This window comes from Salminus brasiliensis, chromosome 2, assembly GCF_030463535.1.
Source record: "Salminus brasiliensis chromosome 2, fSalBra1.hap2, whole genome shotgun sequence".
Taxonomy (NCBI): Eukaryota; Metazoa; Chordata; class Actinopteri; order Characiformes; family Bryconidae; genus Salminus; species Salminus brasiliensis.
In genome coordinates, this window is record NC_132879.1 from 50,283,027 (window position 1) to 50,305,876 (window position 22,850).

The 22,850-nt window shown below is 43.2% G+C and overlaps 1 protein-coding gene across 1 annotated transcript in view; it reads right to left on the reverse strand.

Moving 5' to 3' along the window:
- Positions 1-22,850, reverse strand: part of LOC140549424 (scavenger receptor cysteine-rich domain-containing protein DMBT1-like) — a 50,124-nt gene that overhangs the window by 22,006 nt on the left and 5,268 nt on the right. The window contains 17 exon segments of the mRNA XM_072673066.1: positions 190-315; positions 445-603; positions 697-750; positions 1,020-1,328; positions 1,485-1,556; positions 1,769-2,074; positions 2,722-3,036; positions 3,342-3,695; positions 4,015-4,329; positions 4,496-4,801; positions 5,572-5,871; positions 5,983-6,283; positions 9,646-9,650; positions 10,948-11,250; positions 11,358-11,666; positions 13,107-13,406; positions 13,763-14,095. Of these exon segments, the coding sequence (XP_072529167.1) occupies positions 190-315; positions 445-603; positions 697-750; positions 1,020-1,328; positions 1,485-1,556; positions 1,769-2,074; positions 2,722-3,036; positions 3,342-3,695; positions 4,015-4,329; positions 4,496-4,801; positions 5,572-5,871; positions 5,983-6,283; positions 9,646-9,650; positions 10,948-11,250; positions 11,358-11,666; positions 13,107-13,406; positions 13,763-14,095 (4,167 nt within the window).

A 22,850-nucleotide genomic window follows, 5' to 3' on the forward strand; every position in this document is an offset into this window, starting at 1 on the left:
ATGGCACATGTGCATTTCTGCAGTGGTCCGGGCTCGGAGTGGCAATGACAGAGACAACTTTCTCCCTATTATAGTCAGTGAAGCATCAAAAGGTAGGGTAAAATAAGTAGTAAATAAGACAAGTAGTTCATTTATTTACAGCCATTTAAGCAATAAGCATTTCTATATACCAGCTAACATTAGCTCCACTTCCCATATTATAAGCAACCATGGATCAATATTTACCTCTTTCAGTATATCTTTTATTGACACATTTGTGGTCGATCTCCTCATAGACTGCTTCAGGCAGAGTCATATGCCTCCTCTTAGAGAGCACTGTGAGAGAGACAGAGAGAAACATGGAGTCAGTTCAGTAGAAGAGAAGACTGATGACAGACTGAAGGACTGATGGTGTTTAGAGAATGTACAGAAAGTGGATTGTAGATGATCTCTGAATCTACCTACCTCTCCTGAGCACTCTGTTCTGGTTAAACAGCACAACCAGAAGCACTAAGGCCAGGGAGAGCAACATTCCCAGCACCAGGAGAGACACTGGATAGGCGTAGGGATAATGTGAGGATGGAATTTGTGAAGGAGAGACTGTCTGCTTCTCACTCAGATGTGCTGGAAATATACATAAAGAGTAAAAACTCAGTGGAACATCACAGTGTATTTAGAGATATGTAGAAAGATTACATGAAGGAATAAAATTATTACCCATAATGGCAGTTGTGGTTGTTTCAGATGTGATAGCAGAGGTCACAAACATGTCTGTAAAAATAAAAAGAATGAAATGGTCAGACAAGACAGAGAGAGAGCTTAAAGCAGCAGTATTTGAGATGTAATTTGTGCTTTGAGCCACACCTAAAAGACTCTATTTACAACTGTTCCTATTACAGGTCTGTGGAACATTACAATGATTTTAAAACTGTTATTTAACAAAACATTATGTTGTTTAAATTTGCTTAAAAGTGACAAATACTTTTGAATGTAACACACAGAAGTTAACACCAGCAAAAAAATAATAATAATCATCTCACCTGCACAGGTGACTCCAGCCCTGTGGGGGCAGTAAGTGTGTCTCTTCAGGGAATGAGGACAGTCCCACAGGTGAAGCTCATTTCCTCTACACTTCACCCAGTTCAGCCAGATAGCTCCTCCACCAGCACCAAAGGCAGCACTCCCATTAGCACTCAGTGCCGGCCCACAGCCCAGCTGCCTGCAGACCACCTGAGCATCCCTGATGTCCCACAGATCATCACAGACGGACCCCCACTCAGCATTATGATACACCTCCAGCCTCCCAGAACAATGTCCCTCTCCTCCCTTCAGCCTGAGAGGCAGGTGCTCTTAATCACACACACAAACACACACACACATGAACAGACAGAAATAAAAATAGGTGTAGTTAGCTGTGTTCAGTGACACATGCAAGCGCATGTCTAATTAACATTTTCATAATTCAGTAGTAGACAGTAAACAAACTGGTTGTCAATTATCCATACTTGAGCACTGGCTCTGGTGTGGAAATAAGGAGCTTTTCAGATGGCTTTCCGCTGTGAGCTGTTTATTCTCTCCTGTGAATCCAAAAATAATGTTGTATTAATATCAAACTGTTTCACTCAACATCAAATGTAACTTTAAATATACAAAAACGATTGTAATAACATAGAATAGAGATTTTGTGGTTAACCTAACTTATTTTTAAACTTCTTCACTTCTGCAATAATCTTTATGTCTTCTTTTCAAAATATATTTTTATTCATCTTCTAATAAAAAAAAATCCTACCTGAGCAGGTAATGTGAGCCACCTCATTGTTATTATCACACTTGTTCTGTCCCCAGGGGGAAGATGGACAGTGAAACAGAGAGGAGTCATGTTTCCTACATTTCACTTCATCCAGCCAGTTAGGAGCTGATTCCACTCTTGCTTTAGTAGCCTTCTCACTCCCAGTTCTTCCACAGTTCAGCTCTCGACAGATCAGACTTGCTGCTTCTTCATCTATGCCTGTCACACACACATTCCCCCAGGTTCCATTGTAGAACACCTCCAGATTCCCCTCACAGCCCTCAGTGAGTCTGATCTCTTTAAACTCTGGTGGGAGCAAGATGCTTAATATTAAGTCCTGCAGGTATTTTAGAATCAATATACTGTTATATTTTGTTTTTAATGTAAGCAGAAAATGTAACCACAGGAACCCAATGTGCTCAATACTGGAGTCAAATGACAAAAAAAGCTGTTTGTTTAAATCTGCCAAATCAGCTGGCCATGGCGCAATTACATTTATTGAAATGGACACAGTTCTTCAACTTCTATGCATGTAAGGGGTTTATTATGGTTCTATTTTTGCAAGTAATAAATAAATCTCTGTTATCGTTCAAAATAGTAGCTTGTGACAAAACAAAATACATGTCCACAAGTTGTTGGCTTTGTTAAAGTATGCTTATTACATATCAAAACAATAAGATGTCAGTTTAACAGTTTAACAAATATCATGGCAGGAATATACATGTTGCATATCAAGCTTAATCAGTGAATGAAGTCCGTAGATAAAATGTAAAAAAATCACATTAAGCTTTCTCAGTGTTACTTTACATTTTGCAAATTAAAATAAACAGCTATACAGGGCATATTTTCTTCTCTTGCAGAGTTACTCCTTTAACAAACGTTTATTTATGTATATCATCGCACATGTTACAGTTAGTCAGAAAAAGAGGTTAGCTCCAAACACTGTTGGGTACCTGAGCACACGACTCCAACATCGTCCTTGTGTCCACATTCACCCTCTCCACACAGCTGATATCTGCAGTTCCACAGAGACGTCTCGTTCCCCTCACACTCCACCTCATTCAGCCATATGGGTCCAGTTCCTACTCTAAACCGGGCTGGTACCGGAGCGCTGAGGGCCACTCCACATTTGAGCTGTCTGCAGACCACCTGCGTGTCCTTAATATCCCACAATTCATCACTCACTGTCCCCCATGAGCCACTGTGGAAAACCTCCAGCCTTCCTGCACAGTCTCCCCCAGAACCAACCAACCTGATGGAGCTGTGGCCTAAAATTTAGATAAATAGATGATCAATTTACAGAATGAGCATGATTTCCACTAAGTGTATCATGACTAGTTTGTTTCTAGTTTATACAAATTTGACCACCCCCATTATAATACAATATTTCCCAAACTATGACATTTAAAGACTTATGACTTATGACATATACACAAACAAATTGAAGGAAAACTTCAATAACTGTATGAAAACATAGATTTTGGAGAAATAATTCATCTAAAGTGTCCCTCTAATTTGTCATCATAGTCAAAATATTGGTAATAGTGTGTGTGAGTGTTACATTAAGATTTACAATAATTTTAAATTATTCCAATATTTTTACTAGAGCAGGTGATGTACAGCTGTTCTCTGGAGCTGCAGTTGACTGCTTGTGCACTGCTGCAGTTCCCCAGATGAGCTTCACTCCCAGAGCAGTTGAAACCCGTCACACACATGTAGCTGTGTTCAGAACTGGATGGAGAGGAGCTGAAGATGTTGAGCACAGAGCCACAGCCCAGCTGTCTGCAGACCACAGAGGCCTCAGACTCACTCCAGGAGTCCAGCAGAACTCTCCTCCAGTCCTGCCTGAAGTACACCTCCACCTCCCCCTCACACTCCATCCTTCCAGACAACCGCACTCGCCCCTCATGAAACGCCAGAGAGGAACCTGAAAGTGTCACAAAATATTTTGCATTTTACAGATATGAGGCAAGATTTATAAGTATAACACACTCTTCATTGTAACTATTGAGAGTTGACATAACCCCTGAATACAGCAAGGCTTATTACACAATAAGTTGTATTATTCAGTAAGTACAGGGACTTACAAACTAGTGGGGCAATTTTGCAGCCCACTGGCAGGCCATAAGTTGTTTTAGGGGTTTAGTACATGGTATGTTTATAGTGAAATAATGTATATCATGTTTGTAAATATCTATGGATTTCCTGCACAGAAACTTTGGCCTCAATTATTTTTCAGATCTCACCACTGCAGATGACTCCAACATCCTGTTTATGAGAGCATGCAGTTCGACTCCATGATGAAATGGGACATTTTGACAGGTGTGTTTCATTCCCCTGACAATCAAACACATCAGCCCAGATCCGGCCACTCCCCTCCCCAAACCAGTCTGACCCCAACACAGCCACAGCACTCCCACACTTCAGCTGACCACAGAGGACACTGGCAGCTCTCATATCCCAGTTTACATCACACACTGTGCCCCAATCACTGAGGTACTGGAGCTCCACTCGACCAGAACAGGAGTCTGAGCCATTCATCAGTCGCACCGCAGTGTGCCCTAAACCACAACCAAGAGATTATTAAAAGAGCAGGTAAACAGATATTACATTTGTGTCCAATTTTCATTCGAAATCCTATGTAATTCAGGACTAGCCTTAATGCCTATCCAATAACCCAGCCCATATATACTGAAATATATTTAATATCACATAATTATACTTAACCAGAACATTTAAGCCCCACATGGGAGCAGTTGTGTTTGATTGAAGATGATGCTGGACAGAGAGAAATTTCAGATTCCTCCCCTCTACACTGAAGCTCCTCTGACCACACCTGACCCTCCCCTCTGCCAAAAGCAGCTGCTCCCAGCACCTCCACAGGAAGCCCACAGCCCAGCTCTCGACACACAACCTCTGCATCCTGCTGGTCAAAGCCAGAATCACACACTGTGACCCAGGTCTCTCCATGAAGAACCTCTACTCTCCCAGAGCACTGATGAGGACCATCAACAAGTCTGGACATTCTGTGACCTGTGCACAACATCCACAAAAAAGGTTTACAGAAAGATACAAAGTTAAAGAACTGTAAACTCAAAGTAGAAAACTCTCATTATGGATATACATAGCCTTTCATCACAAGCCAAAACATTAAGATCTTTAACACTTAGATAAAGTGAATAATGCTTATCTTGTAAAATTTGACAAAACAGTTACTGTGGCACAGGTCACATAAATATTTAATGATGGCTACAGGTAGAATTAGTCAGGACATACTGCAGCATAGTTGCAGGCCAGTGGGAAAGCCTATGCCCTGTCCACCATCAAAAGCACCTACAATTGCCACATGTGCATTGGAACTGAGCATTGGAGCACTGGAGTAAATTGGCCTGGTCCAAAGATCTGTTTTGCTAAACTAACTAAGAATATACTCTGAGGTGGCTGTTGTTTAAAGCACTGTGCTAAGGAAGCATTCTCAAGTCAAATCTACAAAAAAAAGAATTACTTAATTTGTACCACCTTGTACTTATGCTTCTCCTTCATGTCTTCTTACGTTATATCTTTTTTTTTTGTCTTTTACTAATTACTAATTATGTAAAGCTGCTTTGTGACAACAACAGTTGTAAAAATCGCTATACAAATAAATTTGACTTGACTTGACTTCTCCTCCCTGTCATGTTAGTCATGGCTTTTAGTATTTCCTACCTCATACTGAATGTCAAATATAGGGAAACTTCGCAACCACTTCGTAAACACAATACAAGTAGTACATACACTGTATATGAAAGCAGACTGAAACACACCTGAACAGATAAGCTCAATATCCATATAATGATTACAGCTATGTTCACCCCAACCCAGTGATTCACAGTTCTTCAGTGTAGACTCTGATCCACTGCACTTAACGTTACTCATCCAGATTGTTTCTGATCCTGGAAGAGCTACATCAATACTAAGCGCCTCTCCACAGTCCAGCTCTCTACACAAGACTGCAGCCGCCATTGCATTCCCACCAACACTGCATACTGTTCCCCACTGTCCTCTGTGAAGAACCTCTACTCTCCCAGCACAGCGACTGCCACCATCCACCAACCTCACACTCTCTGCATGAAAGAAACAAAGAGAGACTTTAAAAAATAAGAGAAATGAACAGATGCCCAAATCAATATAACAACAAAACATTCCACAAATAAATAATAAATAAATACATTTACCAGCACACACCAGTCCCGCACCACTGTCATGAGAGCAGTTGTGTTTACGTGAAGATGATATTGGACAGAAGTGAATCTGAGATTCGTTGCCTCTACACTGAAGCTCCTCTGACCACACCTGACCCTCCCCTCTGCCAAAAGCAGCTGCTCCCAGCACCTCCACAGGAAGCCCACAGCCCAGCTCTCGACACACAACCTCTGCATCCTGCTGGTCAAAGTCAGCATCACACACTGTGACCCAGGTCTCTCCATGAAGCACCTCTACTCTCCCAGAGCAGCGAGAACCACCAACCAGCCTGACCTCTAACAATTTTAACATGAGAAAATAAAGATAGATAAAAACAAAGATGTGTATTGAGTCACTGCTGTTCAACTGTCTTTAAAATTATGGTTCAACAACTGAAATGAACACATTCAGAACAGGTAATTACATTACAGGTAATTAACATTAATTAATATGTAAATGTAAAGAATGGTTAATGATAAAAATATTCAATGAAACTATCAGCGACCTTACATAAGGTTTACATAAGGTCCAAAGGACCAGTGTTGAAAAAGAGAGATCTTGATAGTGCATTGTTGAAAATACAAACAGTACTATGCTGTAGGCAGTGAGCACGGTGTGCTTTATTTTAAGAAAGGTGAAACATAGGACAAACCTGCAAGAGTTTCCAGCCACCTGTGACATTTTGTTTTGGATTTATGATTGTTCCTGTTCTCTCATTATTGACAGTTTCAGGTTTATAGAGCAAAAATGGAAATGTGTAATCATTTTAATGTCCCAAAATGTGTACAATGTTACCTGAACAGATGACTCCAGCATCTTTAGAATGATGACAGTTATGGTTTCCCCACCCCAGTGACCCACAAGTCTTCAGTATAGACGCAGTGTCACTGCAATGAATATTATCCAACCAGATTGGTCCTGATCCTGGTCCAAAGTGAGCTTCACTCAGTGCATCTACAGCCTCTCCACAGTCCAGCTCTCTACACACCACTGCAGCATCTCTCATATCCCAATTATTACCACATACTGTTCCCCATTGTCCTCTATGAAGAATCTCCACTCTCCCAGCACAGCGATGGCCACCATCAACCAACCTCACACTGTCTGTGCATCAGCAAGCAAGACAGAGAAAGAAAAGAGAATATAAATAATTTAATTGCTTTTCAACACTATAAAAGGGAGGGAACCCTTTTATAACCTTGTCACAAAATTATTGAAATTTCAAAAACATACCTAAAATATGAATCACACAGGACTTTTACTGGACTTTCTAAATTTAATTTTATTGCATACTTATTATATTTACATCCTGCTCATTTTCACATCATTATATTGCACATTCCCCTTAGCAAGTTTTGCAATGTGCACTGTTATAATGCACATTAATAATGCTCATTACCACAATTTAATTTTTATTTAATCAAAACAATGTCTATTCAGGCAGTGTAAACAATGTGTATCAATGTGTTTTGTCAAGCCCCAAGTCAACACAGCTGTCTACCAGGAGATTTTACAGCACATTATGCTTCCATGTGAGGACAAGCTTTATGGAGATGCCCATTTCATTTTTCTTCAAAACATGTGCACAGTGCAAAACAGCTACCAAATTATTTGCTTACCATGATATTACTGTGCTTTATTGGCCAGCCAACAAATGACCATACTTATCAGAGATTGGACTCTCTGTCTCTATCTCTGTATCTACATAATTTTCTGTTTGTTCTTATGAAATTTTAAGAAATTTTCATGACCTATAAGCCATATTAATCAAAACTTACAGAAAGGTTAAAAGGCTTGAAATATGTCAATTTACTTGTAATGAATATGAAATATAAGACAGTTTAACTTTTTGAATTAAATGATGAACACATTTCTTTCAGGACCCAAACCAGCTCTGGTTTGTGTTGCGCTGGTATAAGTGACACTAATATCTACACCCAATTGCCAATTATTAAAGTAAATAAATAAAGTAGAAACAGGTTTTTAGAATATATGTAATTTTATTTGACTGACATGAACATGTTATTTAGGGGTTACATATCTGTACACACTTAGGTACATACTTGGTTGATGCACCTTTGGCAGCAATTCCAGCTTCTAAACTGGTTCTGCCCTAAATTGGTTCTGCCCAAATATTACCAGCACATTAACTTTCCCACCCAAAGAGGACAGATTCTAGATCACTGCCACACTGCACTTAAAGACAGTTACAAACCCCTCCCCCGCCCTGCCTTCGGCAAAGCTGATCACACCTCCATTCTTCTCCTGCCTGCATACAGACAAAGACTTAAACAGGCCAAGCCAGTCCTCAGATCAGTCTACCAATGGAGTGAGGAGGACATCTTCACACTTCAGCACTGCTTTGAAACCACAGACTTGCAGATGCAGCTGATACTGACATCAATGAATAAACTGACTCCATCACAAGCTACATCAGTAAATGCACTGATGACATTGTACCAAAGATCAATGTCAGAACACTGAGGTCCGAGCCAAACTAAGAGCTCGGACCACAGCCTTCAACACTTGTGACCTGGAGAGTTACAAGAAAGCCAGATATGACCTTCAGAGGACCATCAGGCTGGCCAAAAGGAATTACAGGGACAGAGTGGATCTGATCTTAGACGCATGTGGAATGGTCTCCGCACTATCACTGACAACAAAGGTGGTGGGATTGGTGATATGGGGTTGTCCTCCTCGCTTGCAGATGAGCTAAATGCACATTATGCTCGTTTTGAGTCAAACAACACCTCCCCAGCTACAAAACTTCCAGTAGATCAGGAGAGCTGCGCTCCATCTATTTCTGTGTCTGAGGTGGTCAGATCCTTCAAGGCAGTTAACCCACGCAAAACACCTGGTCCTGATGGCATTCACAGTTGGGTGCTAAGAGCATGTGCCATCCAGCTGGCTGAGTTTTTTTTACTGACATCTTTAACCTTTCCCTAAGACTGTCAGTGATTCTCACATGCTTCAAGAGAACCACAATTGTTCCAGTTCCCAAGACACCGGCTATCACCTGCCTGAATGACTACCGCCCTGTTGCACTGACATCAACAGCAATTAAGTGCTTTGAGCGGCTGGTCAAAACCCACATCTGTTCCTCGCTTCCAGCCACCATGGTACCTCACCAATTTGCATACCGCTCCAACAGTTCCACTGATGACGCTATTGCACTGACTGTGCACTCTGCCCTCACACACTTGGACAGGAAGAACACCTATGTAAGAATGCTGTTCACAGATTACAGCTCAGCATTCAACACCAGCATCCCAGCTAAACTCATCCCCAAGCTCACAGACTTGGGTTTGAATGCTCATCTGTGCAACTTGGTCCTGGACTTCCTAACAGGTAGACCCTAGGTGGTGAGAGTAGGAAACAGCTTCTCATCCACGCTGACTCTGAGCACAGGAGCTCCTTAAGGCTGCTGTGTCCTCAGCCCACTCTTGTATTCCCTCTTTACACATGACTGTGTAGCCAGACACACATCCAACATTATCTTCAAGTTTGCTGATGACACCACCATCCTAGGCGAGACTGCCTACAGAGACGAGGTCAGCGCCCTGTCAGAGTGGTGCTACCACAATAACCTCAGTCTCAACATCACTAAAACTAAGGAGATGATCGTGGACTACAGGAAGCTGCAGAGGGGTGGTCACTCTCCCTTATTCATCAATGGAGCTAAAGTGGAGAGGGTCAGCAGTGTTAGGTTCCTCAGAGTACACCTCACCGAGGACCTCTCCTGGTCACTCCACACCAACAAAGCAGTGAAGTCTGCCTGTCAGCGCCTCTTCTTCCTGAGAAGGCAGGAAATTTGGTCTGCCTCCTGACATCCTCACCAACTTCTACAGATGCACCATGACCATCCAGGCCAGAACAAACCGGCTAATGAACAGTTTCTTCCCACAAGCCATCAGGTTCCTGAACAAGATGTGAACCTTTCACGAACACCACTGCACTCTGTCACTTTATTATTAATACTATATATATCACTGCTATGGACAACATCACTAAGTCACTTTATACAACAGGAAGACATAAACATACATATTTATATTTAGCTCCACTCTCTCTCAGACTCATAAATGTACATATCAAAGAATTTCTAAAAATCATTCTGTCTTTGTATATTCTGTATTTTGTGTATATTTTGCATTTATTTAATATAATTGTATTTTTAATATGTTTAGTATGTATACAGTTTGTCCTCCTGTAGAGCATAAACCTAAGCCTCACCATCAGCATTCCAATGCATAAATGTCCTGACATGTTGTGCAGATGACAAATAAACTTGAAACTTGAAACTTGAACTTGAAACTAAGCATCTAGAAAAATAAGCTATGAAAACCTTTACCCGAGTGTAGAGAGACCAGAGTGCTCTGGAGCAGGTTTTCTTTAAGGCACCTTGCTCTCCAGATGTGACACTTGGTATTCAGGTCAAAAAGTTAAATTTTAGTTTCTATCAGACCAGAGAACCAGTTACCTTTTGACAAACTCCAAATGGACTGTCATTTGCCTTTTTCTAAGAAGTGGCTTCTAAAGGGTAAGGATATGTTAAAGGTCTGTCAGAGTGACCCACTGTGCTTTTTGGGATCTGTAACGCTACGGCAATTTAACTGTCCCTTCTCCTGTTCTGCAGATAATTCATTTGATCAAATGGCTTCACATGCACTGTTAACTGTGGGACCTATATAAGCAGGTGTTGGCAGTCCCCAATCATGTCCAATCAATACAGTTCACTTTTGAATGTCAAATCTAGGGATTGGTTTATAATATTCTAATATGACTGACATATTTGTATTTTTCTGCTAGTTGTAATGTGCATAGATGAAAAAAAGACTTTGATTTGATTTGACTAATTTGATAAAAAAATAACATAAATAACCTTTATAAATGTATTTCCTTTAGTATTTTCTAAAATGTGGCTACAATTAAATGAATTATGAAAATATAGATCTTACCAGCACACACTAGTCCCACATCATTATCATGGGAGCAGTTGTGTTTGAGTGAAGATGATGTTGGACAGAAGTAAATCTGGGATTCGTTGCCTCTACACTGAAGCTCCTCTGACCACACCTGACCCTCCCCTTTGCCAAAAGCAGCTGCTCCCAGCACCTCCACAGGAGGCCCACAGCCCAGCTCTCGACACACAACCTCTGCATCCTGCTGGTCAAAGTCAGCATCACACACTGTGACCCAGGTCTCTCCATGAAGTACCTCCACTCTCCCGGAGCAGCGAGAACCACCAACCAGCCTGACTTCTAACAATTATTATAAAAGAAAATAAATGATTTAACAATCATGAAGTATGACATTTAATGTAATGACATTTAGAAAATATTATGCAATTGATGGTCCTACACCTTACCTGAGCAGATGACTCCAGCATCCGTAGAGTGATTACAATTATGTTTTCCCCATCCTCTCGACATACAGTTCTTCAGTGTAGACTCTGATCCACTACAGCGCACATCATCCATCCAGATTGGTCCTGATCCTGATCCAAAGTGAGCTTCACTCAGCACATCTACAGCCTCTCCACAGCCCAGCTCTCTACACACCACTGCAGCATCTCTCATATCCCAGAATTCATCACACACTGTTCCCCACTGTCCTCTATGAAGAACCTCCACTCTCCCAGCACAGCGACTGCCACCTTCCATCAATCTCGTGCTTCCTGCAAGAGGGAGGAAGATACATATACAGTGGATTGCAAGTCTGGACAACATTGGTCAAATTATCTGTTACAATAAAAGATGATCATATTTCAAGAAGGTATAAAGTTAAAGATTGCATATTTCTTTAATATTTTAAGCAAGATTTCTTTTTGTCTCTGTCTTTTACAATTTTAAAATAACTTGATCTAAAGAAAATTGATCTAAAGAAAAAAATGTAGGCACTCTGTAGCTTTCACACATTCTTCTTCGCAAGAGACTACTGTGAAATTCCGGGGGTATTTTGCTTTTAACAGATTTCTAATTATGCATAGGTTGGAGAGACTGTGAGGGCCATAGCAAAACTTTTAGCTTAGGTTATTTTGAGATGTGTTGAGATGTGAATTTTGAGATGTGTTTAGGATCATTATAGATGCCATATGTGGATGACATTCTCTTTTCATCTTTAGCCTTTTTACAGACCCTGTACGATACATGTCCAGTATGTGCTGGCATTTAAAAGAATCCATTCTTTTACCCAAGAAGAAGATGGAGTACTTCATGCTTCCATCTGCTGACAAGCCTTATGGGGATAATACACTCTAAAAACAGGTGGAAAAAAACAGTCCCACCATAGCTGCAAGTTTTACAATGTGCTAAGTTCAAATGACAGGGAATGCAAGTTAACATGGATGACCCTGTCTGCTGAATATGCCTAAAACAGTGGAAAGTACTCATAAATCCATTCACTTGATTTTGTGCTCTCAGATATAAGGGTTTCTCTTCTAAACATGTGAGTTGAGCTTCAGATTAGCTAGAATAGTGTGCTTTAGTGTTTATCCTCCTAGCTAACTAGATAGCCAGCTACAAGTTCTTTTTGTCACTCTAACACCAGACGCTTAACTTTGTTCTCTCAGACACAAGTTTTATTGTAGACACTCATGTCAGTTAGTCATCAGTTACACTGGGCTATCTGATACTCTGTGTATCTGTAGCCGAGCTAGGATAGCTTTGCCAGTGGGCTACAGATTCAAAACCACAGAAAAATATAAATAAGCTTTCTGTTCTTTTCATAGCTTTTTGTTCTTTGATTTGTAGTTGCTCGATCTGAGTAATTATCGTCTAAATGTTTATAAGTGAAGTGAAATTGCAATTGTTCAGTGGTGAACATTATCATGAAATGCTTCAGTAGGCTTGTCATGAGGCACATTAAGAACCAGCTACCCCCTCCTCACTGGACCCACTGCAGTTTGCGAATAGTCCCAACCAGATTATGCCTCATGTACTACTGTTAGCATATAGTTTCATTGTGATTTTTAGCATGTTAATGATAATATAACAAAAAATCATGTCTATGTGTAAAAAAGAGGAGTAACACACTTCAAGCACTACATAGAACAATTGCTGAATACATTTCAAACATGGAGTTAAAACATAAAAACTACAAAACATGTGGTTCTTACCAGCACACACCAGTCCCACATCATTATCATGGGAGCAGTTGTGTTTGAGTGAAGATGATGTTGGACAGAAGTGAAGCTGAGATTCGTTGCCTCTACACTGAAGCTCCTCTGACCACACCTGACCCTCCCCTCTGCCAAAAGCAGCTGCTCCCAGCACCTCCACAGGAAGCCCACAGCCCAGCTCTCGACACACAACCTCTGCATCCTGCTGGTCAAAGTCAGCACCACACACTGTGACCCAGGTCTCTCCATGAAGAACCTCTACTCTCCCCGAGCAGCGAGAACCACCAACCAGTCTGACTCCTGAAACATCATGACATAATAAGCAATGAGAGAATGAGAGAACATCAACAATGATAAATCAGTGCAAAAGTGCTTAATCCGATTTTTCTAAATAAAATATACATTATTTTGTCAAACAACAACATGAAGTAAATACAGCGTTTGCTGTGGTGGTAAGGAGGCAGAGGAGAGCCACCCCACACTGCCCGGATGCCTGTGGCCATTCAGTCTAACAAGCCCAGGTGGCCTGCTCAGCCTCACACGAGGGAGAATGAACACGGTAAGCATGAAGGCTGCCAGTAGACTAAAGTGACATACATGGTTGTTGAGGCACACACACATTCTTATATAACCACTAAATATAGTATATAGACATCTGAAAACATAATGCGGCTTGCCTGAACAGATGACTCCTGCATTTTGAGTCAGGTTGCAATTATGTTTACCCCACACTTTTGATCTACAGTTCTTCAGGGTAGACTCTGATCCACTACAGTCCACATCATCCATCCAGATTGGTCCTGATCCTGATCCAAAGTGAGCTTCACTCAGTGCATCTATAGCCTTCCCACAGCCCAGCTCTCTACACACCACTGCAGCATCACTCATATCCCAGTTATCATCACACACTGTTCCCCACTGTCCTCTATGAAGAACTTCCACTCTCCCAGCACAGCGACTGCCACCGTCCACCAACCTCATACTGTCTGAACAAGAGGTGGAAAGGAGGAAGCAAGCAAGAAAGAACCTTACACCACAGCAACTAATACCTTAGTTTGCAGGTTTTCAAATTTTAGTCAATTATTTTGTACATTAAAAAGATGTAGTTTACAAATCAGATGTTTAAGAACCCATACAATAGATTTTAAAATATATAAAATACTTTTTATGCATTATACCACAAAGAGATCATATATCACCAACACACATCTCTTGTTTGATCCTGAATTAAATGCAAAATCATGCTTGAAATATTGTGGTGATGATAAAGTGAAGGCATGATATGGACAAAGCCCATAACAGAGGAAATTGTAATGCCACCTTAAACACATCATTTGATTCCACATAATATACAGTTGCATTGAAATCAAAACCATTATAAATGAGGTGTATTTGCAAAATATACAAACTTTCATTATTGACTATCACAGTCATAATGCAATACATCAATCAATCAAGACAAATGTAGATCAACACAAATAATTTAAAAAGAGCTTTATCCAAATTCAACACAGTTTAAACTACAGTGGTATGAATAAGTTTGGACACCCCTGATAAATTTTCTTTATAAATCATTGGCTGTTTGAATCAGCATTTTCAGTTAAATATATCATATAGCAAATGAACAACACAGTGATATTTGATATGTGAAATTGTGTGTAAAAAAAGTTTACAGGATTTACAGAAAGTGTGCAATAATTATTTAAATAAAATTAGGCAGGTGCATACATTTGGTCACCCTTGTCGTTTTATGGATTTGAATACCTTAAGCACTAATTATTGAACACAAAATTTGTTTTGTAAGCTCATTGACCCTTGACCTACATACACAAGTGAATTCAATTATGAGAAGGAGGTTAAGGTGGCTAATTGCTAGTTTTTCACTCTTTGCATCTTTTCTGAAGAGTGGCAACATGGGAGCCTCAAAACAACTCACAAATGACCTGAAAACAAAGACTGTTCAACATCATGGTTTAGAGGAAGGATACAAAAAGCTCAGAAATATCAGCTGACAGTTTGTACTGTGAGGAACATAGTGAGCAAATGGAAAACCACAGGCACAGTTCTAGTTAAGGCTAAGGAAAAGAAAAATCTCAGATAGGCAAAGTGAAGGATGGTGAGAACAGTCATAGTCAACCCATAGACCAGCTCCAAAGACCTACAACATCATCTTGCTGCAGATGGTGTCACTGTGCATCATTCATCTATTCAGCGCACTTTGTACAAGGAGAGGCTGTATGGGACAGTAATGCAGAAGAAGCCTTTTCTGCGCACACGCCACAAACAGAGTCACTTGAGAAATGCTAAAGCACATTTGGACAAGCCAGCATTATTTTGGAATAAGGTGCTGTGGACAGATGAAACTAAAATGGAGTTATTTGGACATAACAAGGGGCAGTATGGATGGCGGAAAAAGAACACAGCATTCCAAGACAAACACTTGCTACCCACAGTAAAATTTGTTGGCGGTTCCATCATGCTGTGGGGCTGTGTGGGCAGTGCAGGAACTGGGAATCTTGTTGAGGGTCGCATGGATTCCAATATCAGCAGATTCTTGAGAACAATGTTCAGGAATCAGTGACAAAGTTAAAGTTGTGCTGGGGCTGGATACTTCAACAAGACAACGACCCTGAACACTGCTCAAAATCTACTAAGGCATTCATGCAGAGGAACAAGTACAACATTCTGGAATGGACATCTCAGTCCCCAGGCCTGAATATTTTAAAAAATCTGTGGGGTGATTTAAAGCGGGCTGTCCATGCCTGGAAACCATCAAACCTGACTGAGCTGGAGATGTTTTGTAAGGAAGAATGATCCAAAATACCTTCAACCAGAATCCAGACTCTCATTGGAAGCTATAGGAAGTGTTTAAAGGCTGTTATTTCTACAATAGGAGGATCTACTAAATATTGATTGATTTTTTTTTCTGTTGCGTGCCCAAATTTATGCACCTGCCTAATTTTGTTTAAATAATTATTGCACACTTTCTGTAAATCCTTTAAACTTCATTTCACTTCTCAAATATCACTGTGTTTGTCTGCTATATTATATATTTAACTGAAATTGCTGATCCGAACAACCAATGATTTATAAAGGAAAATCTTCAAAATGATCAGGGGTGCCCAAACATTTTGATACCACTGTATAATTAATGACGACTGCTGTTTCAGAATTCTTTAGGTCATTCATGACATGCATCTAATGTACTTAGTAGAGCACCCTTTTGCTGGTATGACCTACTGCAAACATAATGCATAGCCGGACACTACGTTCTCACAGTTTCTCTGAGAAGTCTTAGTCCATTCCTCATGTGCAATGAACTAATATTCATGAGTTTGCTTACATACATAGCAATGATCCAAACATACCTGAAAAGTTCCAATTTTGTTTCATTGCTCCACGTTTTGGAATTCTGTTCTGTGGAGCGATGAAACAAAAATGGAACACTACGTCAGGAGGAGGAAGAATGAAGCATATTCTGAAAAGAACACCCTGTCTACAGTGAAGCATGGCAGTGCTTCGGCTCTGGGGCTGCTTTACTTCCTCCGCCACTCTGCATGTGTGGACGGCAAGATGGATTCAGTCATGTATCATCCTAGGGGAAAAACGTGAGGAAGCTGAAGCTGGGCATCATTGGACTTTTCAAAGTTCACCAAGGTTGGTTTCAGAAAAAGTTCTGGAAGATTTTAAAGTGGCAGACACAGTCCATTTGTTATGTTAGTTGTGTAGTGTTGGTTCTTGTTTGATTTGTTTATTGAAAACAGCTGACAATTTGTATAATTTGCTTATAAACCTAATTTTAAATGAGGGTTGATTCATTTTGATTACAACTGTTTTAGATACTTGCTATCAAAAATACAATCAGAAACATACCTTTTGCTATGGCCTGTTAACACCTATATAGTAATGCTGATGGAATGCACACTCAAAAAACGTCTATAATACTCACAAGCCCCAAGAGTTGAGGGCTTGTAGGAAGGTGAATAGTTTTCTTTGTCAAGAAATGTATAAAGAACACTTAAAACCTTCACAGAGGGGCATTAGATAACAAAAATAAGTGTTTATTTCAAATATAATATTAAAATATCAGCCATATGCTATTTAAATTCTCCTCATATTTGTATGAGGAGATTTGTATATATCTGTCATGGTGGGGGCAGGCCAGACACAGAGGGATGAACACTCGTAGAGATGGGTCCAATCTAAGTACTTTAATAACACAATAGAAAAACATACAAGGAGCAAAACAAAGCAAACAAAGCAGCAGCTAACGGGGATAAATGGGAAAACACGACAAACCAGAGGGCGATGTGATGAGTCTCCACGCTTGTCCAGGGGCCAAAGGGGGCTGGTGCCCCAGATAACATTGGTAGGGGGTCAAGCCAGTGGTCGCGCACGTCAATGAGACCCCCCGATCTCATACTATGTCCTCCGGATTCCCGAAATTCCAGAGTACATGGTCCACCAAGGCAGAGAATGGAACCAGGGGCATAGGATAGGGGTACCTTTTCATGATGGCGTTAAGTGCACAATAGTCTATAAACAGCCTCAACACCCCTCCCTTCTTTTCTTCTTGAAAAAGAAACCTGAAGATACCGGGGACGTGGACGGTGTTATGTATCTAAATCCATTGCACAATCATACAGATGATGGGGAGGAAACCTAGCAGCTTGGGTTCGGGGCTCTCTACTGAGGTTGACATGACTCTGAGGGGGGCAAGGCTAAGGCAGTGGTCGCAGCAGTATGGGGATCATGAAATATGGGGGTTATGGTGGCTCAGCCAAGGCAGACTGAGTGTCAAGGAGCTGAACCCTGGCGGTGACATGGGTGATGGCCCGGGATGGCCCGTCCAGGGCGGTGATGCGGAGAGGCCTCAGGAGCAGTTCAACCGAGATGTTGAGACGGTCCACGGCATTTGCCCACAGGAAGCTGCCCTCCACACTGCAGTCGATCAACGCTGCAACAAGAGACTGGCACTGGTTGGATATAACCACAGGCAACTCCTGGACAGGAACACTGCATTAGAGTGAGGAGACTCCTCCCCGTACTCACCGGTGACCTTGCATGATGGCCCTCTGGATCGCCTTGATAGGGCGACCTAGGAGCTGGTCAAGCTGGATGGCGAGAAACTCCAGTGCGTATTACCCTGCTCCATCCGCAGCAGTAGGTCACCCTCGGTGAGCTCTTCTCGGGAGTGTTGGAACATCACCTTAAAGTGTTTAAGGTATTCCGAGAAGGGCTTATCACTCCGCTCAGGTGGTGGTGGCGATTTTTGCCTGGTCAGTGCCAGTCGGTTGGTTACTAAAGGAGACCAAGCACTGCAACAAGGCTCACAAAGCTCTGGATCGCCATTGTACGTATCTGGTTTGCCTACCGGATACAAAATAGGGGACAAGGTGACTGGGCTGGGAGGACTAGTGGGCCCCAACGAAGCCTGAACAAGCTTTGTGAGCCCCTGAACGCCACCCGCTAGTTGGGTGACTTGGTGCCGCTGGTCCACCTGCTGCTTTGCCAGGTCTCCGACACACTCTGAAGAGTGAGCTGCTGCTGCCCCAAGAACTGCCCTTGGGCGTGAACAGCCTGATTCAAGGCTTCTATCCCTGCTGCTCGGAGGGTGTCGGCTGAGAATTCTGTCATGGCAGGTCAGGCCAGAGGGATGAACACTCATAGAGATGGGTCCAATCTAAGTACTTTAACACAATTGAAAAACATACAAGGAGCAAACCAAAGCAAACAAAGCAGCAGCTAACGGGGATAAATGGGAAAACAACATAAACACGACAAACCATAGAGCGAACACAAAGCACACCTGAGACCGGGGGGCCTCTGGGAGCTGAGCTAGGTGAGCAGGGCAGGGAAACAGGGGGAATACTAACAAAATCTACAGGCAGTGCCTAGTGAATCAAAGCGGGGAACTAAGGACGCGCGAGAACCGCGCTGAGACTACTCAAAAAGGGGAGAAGGGAGCTAGGGAACCAGCTGCAGTACCAAAAACGGCTAGGCCGACCAAATCTGGCAATGCAGCATGGAAGAGGGTCGCCTAGCTGGAGCGTGGGTATAACATGGGAGCGAGTGAAAGCATCTCGCTAAATCTGTGGATGGCCAGGTGGCCTTCTAGAGAGCGTGAACAAAGAGCCAAAGCTGGCCTAAACGCACCGTGATCCATATCAGGAACCTCTCGGGCTACCTCAAGGTTCCAAACTAGCCATTCTCTGCGAGGAGCTTAGCGCCAATGCTCGTTAAATACCCCCAGTCTCAAGTGAAACACTCCGGAACTCCGGTTCCGGTTTGCGGCGCGTTAACACGCAGGGGCCACTCTTGGTCCGAGAAATGGTGCTTTTTGTGTCACTGTTTGTGGATATCTACGTCCTCTCTGCAAATATGTGCACCGGAACACCAGTGCACATATTATATAACCGCCAGACCCTGCTACAGTGGAAAAATCAGCCTAAAAACAATCTTCCGGACGAAATTCTGCAGACGCTACAAGAGCTCAGCCTGCTACGAGACCCAGGCCTGCAGTCCGCGGTGTTTCCTGATGGCGGAGCCCGGCGGAAGTGTCATTACAAGCGGTGAAAGTGGAAGCGCGGTAAGAGAGCCGGGGTTCATGCGAGGCTAAAGGCTAGCCCTAGCCGTCCGGCTATACCATCGCTATTCCTCACAAACGTTTTCTCCCTCGACAATAAACCCGACTACATTCGACTCCAGCGAACGACCCAGCGTGAGTTCAGAGACTGCTGTGCTTTAGTCCTTGTGGAATCGTGGCTTAGCGACAACATTCCAGACAGCGCCTTTCAGCTAGACGGGCTAGCCTCGTTCAGAGCGGATAGAAGCGGCTCTGTCCGGGAAGACCCGCGGTGGAGGCGTGTGTGTTTACATCAACACGGAATGGTGAAACAATGCTGTGACTGTCGCCAAGCACTGCTTTCCGCTGGTGGAGTTCATGATAGTCAAGTGCAGACCTTTTTATTTAGTACGGGAATTCTCCGCCTTGCTGATAGCCGCCGTGTACATACCACCTAGCGCTAGTGCTAATGCTAATGCTAAGGAGGCACTATGGGAACTGCACGGGGCCATCAGCGATCTGCAGACAAAACATCCAGACGGACTGTTCATTGTCGCCGGAGATTTCAACCACGCTAATCTCCAGTCAGTCCTCCCTAAATTCCATCAACATGTGGACTTTGCAACGAGAGGAGCGAACGTGCTGGACCTTGTTTACACAAACATCCCCAGTGCGTACCGGGCGGAGCCCCGCCCCCACCTCGCGTTCTCGGACCACATGTCTGTGTGGCTGACTCCAGCCTACACACCCCTCATCAGACGCTCCAGACCAGTTCAGAAGCAGGTGAAAACCTGGCCGGCAGGAGCCATTTCTGCCCTTCAGGACTGTTTTGAGTGCACTGCATGGGACATGTTCAGGGAGGCTGCAACTGAAGGCGACTCTCTTAACTAGGAGGAGTATACAGCATCAGTCACTGGCTACATCAGCAAGTGTATTGATTATGTCACTGTCTCCAAGACCATCACCACACGCCCAAACCAGAAGACGAGGATGACTTCTGAGGTGCGAGCTCTACTGAGGACCCGCGACTCGGTGTTCAGAGTGGGTGACAAGGCGGCCCTGAGGAAAGCAAGAGCCAAATTGTCATGAGCCATCCGAGAGGCAAAGCGCACACACGCCCAGAGAATCCACAGCCACTTCAAGGACACGTGGCGCATGTGGCAGGGCATCCAGGAAATCACAAAGTACAGGACAATGCCACCGTCCTGTGACAGTGATGCCTTCCTCCCTCCCCTGAACGACTTCTATGCACGGTTTAAGGCACAGAACAACACGTTGGTGAGCAAGATCATGCCCAATTTGGACGAGCAGGTGTTGTGCCTGACTGCAGTGGACGTGAGGAAAACTCTGCACAGAGTCAACCCACGGAAAGCTGCAGAGTGCTCAGAGAGTGTGCAGACCAGTTGACAGATGTTCTCACGGACATCTTCAGCGTCTTCCTGTGCAGCTCCACTGTTCCAACGTGCCTCAAGACCACCACCATTGCCCCCGTGCCAAAGAAGTCCACGGTGTCCTGCCTCAATGACTACCGTCCTGTTGCTCTCACGCCCATCATCCTGAAGTGCTTCGAGAGGCTAGTCATGAGGAACATCAAGACCCAACTGCCCTCTTCATTGGACCCCCTGCAATTTGCATATCGTCCCAACCGCTCCACGGACTATGACATTACCACCATCCTTCATCTCTCCCTTACCCACCTGGAGAAGAAGGACACCTACGTCAGAATGCTGTTCATAGACTTCAGTTCAGCATTCAACACCATCATTCCACAGAATCTCACCAGGAAGTTAAGCTTGCTGGGCCTCAACACCCCCCTCTGCACCCCCCTCTTTCTGGTACATGTACACTTTCCCTCTCTCTCTCTTTCCAACCATTTACCCCAGATAACATGGGAAGCATTTTTTGCACAAGCATTTGCACTAATAACTTTACTACCTCACTGGACTCTATTTATTGCACATTGCACAACTTGCACACTACCGTCATTATTTATTATCCTCTGTCTGTACTGTGTTGTGTTGTCTGTCCGCACTTGTTTGTTTGTGTTGCACTTGTGTCTTGTATGCACTGTCTATGTTGCACCATGGTCCTGGAGGAACGTTGTTTCGTTTCACTGTGCACTCTGTATGTAGTTGAAATGACAATAAACCCACTTGACTTGACTTGACTTGACTTGCAACTGGATCCTGGACTTCCTGACAGGGAGGCCCCAGTTAGTCTGGTTCGGGGACAGCAGCTCCAGCAACATCACAGTGAACACTGGGGCACCCCAGGGCAGTGTACTGAGTCCTCTGCTGTTCACTCTGCTGACTCATGACTGTGTTGCGAAACACAGTTCTAACAGCATTATAAAGTTCGCCGATGATACAACTGTGCTGGGTCTCATCAGCAAAGGCGACGAGTCAGCATACAGAGAGGAGGTGCAGCAGCTGACAGAGTGGTGTAAAGTCAACAACCTTCACTGGAATGTAGAGAAGACCAAGGAAATGGTTGTTGACTTCAGGAAAACAAGACACGACCACTCTCCACTTAACATCAACGGCTCCTCTGTGGAGATTGTTAAGAGCACCAAGTTCCTTGGTGTCCACCTAGTGGAGAACCTCACCTGGTCCCTGAACACCAGCTCTACAGCCAAGAAAGCCCAACAGCGTCTCTACTTCCTCCGGAAGCTGAGAAAGGCCCGTCTCCCTCCACCCATCCTCACCCTCTTCTATAGAGGGACCATAGATAGCATCCTAAGCAGCTGCATCACTGCCTGGTTTGGGACCTGCACAGCCTCTGACCGCAAGACCCTCCAACGCAATGTGAGGACAGCTGAGAGGATCATCGGAGTCTCTCCCCTCCGTCATGGACATTTACACTGCCCGCAGCATCCGCAAAGCAACCAGCATTTGACTTGACTTGACATCAATTGACTTGACTTGACTTGACTTGACTTAACTAAACAAGAGATGATGAACATGGCAAACTAGAAACACACGTGAACAAAACGAACTGAACCAAACACACATGAATGTAAATGAACAAGAACCGAGTCACTGAATCGATACAAGAACAGAGACATAACAAAAAGTCCTTAAAGAACCTGCGGGCTGCGGCTCCAGTCCGCCCCAGGGGAGGACGCAATGACGCGTACCTGACAGTATCTCCTCCAATTTCACTTTAAAACTGACGTT